Source organism: Alosa pseudoharengus, unplaced genomic scaffold (genome assembly GCF_046254945.1).
Source record: "Alosa pseudoharengus isolate Yale_2024_CS ecotype anadromous, Long Island Sound unplaced genomic scaffold, YU_APseudo_1.1 YU_APseudo_1.1_scf_1, whole genome shotgun sequence".
NCBI lineage: Eukaryota > Metazoa > Chordata > Actinopteri > Clupeiformes > Clupeidae > Alosa > Alosa pseudoharengus.
In genome coordinates, this window is record NW_027468564.1 from 32,129,271 (window position 1) to 32,132,710 (window position 3,440).

Sequence of the window (3,440 nt, forward strand, 5' to 3'; positions counted from 1 at the left end):
TCATGTTAACCCATTTCATGTGCACACGTGCACAAACAGATACACACACACACACACACATACATTCACAGTAATCATACGTATGACACATACTCACACAGTAGACATACGCTTGCATGCACAGGCACATACGCAGGCACACACACAAGCACGCACACACACACACACACACACACACACACACATGCATAACATAAACATGTACATGCACACATGCACACAATTCAAGAATTTCTCAGAATTATGAACAGGCAAGATGGAGGTGGTGTTGTATAAAATGAATTTTACATGTGAAATCTGTGAACTAATCATGTTTTGGTACTTGTTGTCTAGCAGATATCAGTGAGAATTGAGTGTGGATAATGCAATTTAGTGAGACAGTTAGAATCATATAGGCCTTTCAGCGTGATTTATTTTTGTGGAAAAAATGTGCTGGACTGGGCGGCGGTCATATTTTGTACCGCTCTGCGGTACATCTAGTTACAAATAGGCCTAGATATGTCTTTTTTTCATAGACAGTGGAGGATCAGAACCGTATACGGCTATACGGCTCTGTGGAGAAGGAGTGCTCCCATCTAGCGTTCTTCGTAGGAATGACATAGAATCCAGAAACAAACATTTGTGTAGGTAAGCCTCGGGGCATGTTGGGAATTGAAGTCGTGGAAAGAGAGAAAGTTTACTTCCTCGTTGTAGTTGACAGGAAGAAAGAAGAGTATCACGTCACGCCAGTGAAAAGTTTCTTCCTTGCTTTGATTTGGCATCATATGAAAATATATTCGTCAGATAAGGGTAAGCATTTTGTTTTCTTCCCTGGAATGTACAGTAACACACAGTAGGCCTACGTTGAAAACCGCTGCAAGTAAACGTCGGACTGAATTTTCTTGGGGCAATCTCAGCTAACGTTAGATAGGCTAGCTTAAGGCTAGGATGATGATGCTGTGGGTGGGTTAGCAAACAAACGAAAAGAGAAAAGACAGTCGGCCTACTGCCATCATAGTATATCCTCTTGAACAATCATAGCGTTATTCATGACGTGATAGAGACAACACAGCGTGGAAGACCCCTGTCTGTCTGTCTACCTACCCACCTTGTTTCGTTAACATTTGCCTTTGAACTTAAGGAATCATGTCTTTGCCGCTGTCAACGCAATGGAAATATAAGCAAGGCAAGGCAAGGCTGTGTGTATGGCGTAGAATTCAGATTTTTTTGTTTAGACTAACGCTAAACTAAACTGTGGATCTACCTTTGCCTGCACAAGGTTTTTCTTTAATGCCAGCCACAGCAAACATTCCGACAAATGTATAACGTTAAAGTTCTTCAGTGAGCAATGTTTGCTAGAACTGAGACTATAGGCTGTCCTACTGTTCTATTGTCAATATATGTCACGGAATGCAGACAACTCATAGGCTCATTGTGCGTATGTGTGTGTGTGTGTGTGTGCGTGTGCGCGCGCGCGCGCGTGTGCGTGCGTGCAAGTGCAGTTTTTTGGTGTGTCTGTGTAAACATCCGTGCCCATATCTTTACCTTGGCTTTCTTGGGATTTCACACCGGTGTTGTGTAGCCCAGTGTTTGTCAACCTTTTTTGTGCCACGGCACACTTTTGACACTTAAAATGTCCCACGGCACACTAACATCCTGTGTGAAGAAAAAAATAAACATACCATAGCCTAAAATTTCAAATAATACACAGATATGGCCTTATTATGGATTCTATGCAAGACCTGCTCAATAAAACAAGCGCCCTCTGTTTTATTTGTAGGTGACTACAGTATATCTAATTTAATTGTTGTTATGAACTGGATATGTGATGATTCTGTGAATACTGGTTATGGGGCCCCCATTGTACAATGCCTGCATACCACAAATAGTGCAATCATACAATCAATGAGAGCATGTGGTTATAAATTCTTTGACGCAACAGTTGCTTTTCTGGACCAGTGATTTGGGTCATTTTCTGCGGCACACCTGATGATCTATCACGGCACACTAGTGTGCCCCGGCACAGTGGTTGAAAAACACTGGTGTAGCCTACTAGGATAATGAACTGAAGAAGATAGACCTTTGCATACTGTAGGCTTAAGTATAATAATATAATTTATGTTTTACTTTGCAAACTGGCAATATCTCTCTGTCTCTCTCTCCCCCTCTCTGTCTCTCCATCTCTCTTTTCCTGTCTGTCTGTCTGTCTGTCTCTCTAGATGTCCCTGCATGATTTGTCCAAATCAGGATCGAGGCCCATCACAGCAGTGGCCTGGGCCTCCAACAGCAGCAACTGCCCTGGGCCCTTCCACACGGTAATACCACCCCCCCCCCCCCCCCCTCTCTGTCTTTCTCTTTCAGATGTCTAAGTGATTTCTGTTTCACTGTTATTAGTCTACATTACTGTTACATACTGCTGGTTGTAAATACTGAAAGTTTTGGGGGGAATATTGGAGGGTGTTCTTGCCAATTTTAAGAGCAAACCCTTGTTTAAGAGCTGTGCCCTTGCAAAGTAGCCTACTGATCTTTGTGTGTGTGTGTGTGTGTGTGTGTGTGTGGATAAGAGGTGTTAATGTGTATTTGTGTGTAACATGCAAAATGGCTTGTGTGTATGTTTTGAGGGTATGTTCTTTGTGTGGGTGTGTCTCTGTTCTCTCTACTCTCTCTCTCTCATGCCGTGTGTGTGTGTGTGTGTGTGTGTGTGTGTGTGTGTGTGAGGGAGAGAGAGAGGTGTGATTGTGTAAGTGTTTGTGCTTAATGCTAAAAGTGTTATTATCTGGAGTTAAAACAGTACTTTATTCTGAGGGGCATCTTGTATGTGTTGATTAGAGGCATTTAATGTGAGACATGCGTGTGTGTGTGTGTGTGTGTGTGTGTGTGTGTGTGTGTGTGTGTGTGTATGTGTATGTGTGTGTGTGTGTGTGTGTGTGTGTGTGTGTGTGTGTGTGTGTGTGTGTGTGTGTGTGTGTGTGTTGCGTTGATCCGTAAATTGTACAAATTATAAGAGAGATGGGGTGAGGGGGGTGTTGTCTTGTGGTTCTGATGTGTGGTGTGTGTTACCTTCCCTGCCCCCAACACACACAAACACACACACACAGATCACCATGACGGAAGATGGGGCCAGTGGCTGCTTCAACAAAGGCTTCGGCAGGTCAGGGTACTTCCTGTGCTACAGCAAGGTTGGTCAAACCTACACACACACACACTGCACACATACATGCATACATTACAAGACCTAATGTTAAATGTGCCTGTACACACACACACACACACACACACACACACACACACACACTACTTCTGGTTCACTGAGGCAGGTTACTCTCTCCCAGGAGCGTTGTGCAAACCGTATTTTTGGGTGGGCATATTTTTTCTAAAACCCTTTTCAAGATCAAAACCACACCCAGAACATAAATAATGTACATAGAAGATATTGTTCTTGATTCTTTATTCTTTTTACT

General features: G+C 43.1%; 1 protein-coding gene across 1 annotated transcript in view; it reads left to right on the forward strand.

Annotated features, from left to right (window-relative positions):
* Positions 1–698: 698 nt before the first annotated feature.
* The window catches only part of mvb12a (multivesicular body subunit 12A), an 11,472-nt gene continuing 8,730 nt past the window's right edge, over positions 699–3,440 (forward strand). Inside the window, exons 1-3 of the mRNA XM_076287301.1 lie at positions 699–789; positions 2,199–2,294; positions 3,078–3,158. Of these exons, the coding sequence (XP_076143416.1) occupies positions 2,199–2,294; positions 3,078–3,158 (177 nt within the window). The 5' untranslated portion in view covers positions 699–789. The remainder of the gene's footprint in view (positions 790–2,198; positions 2,295–3,077; positions 3,159–3,440) is intronic.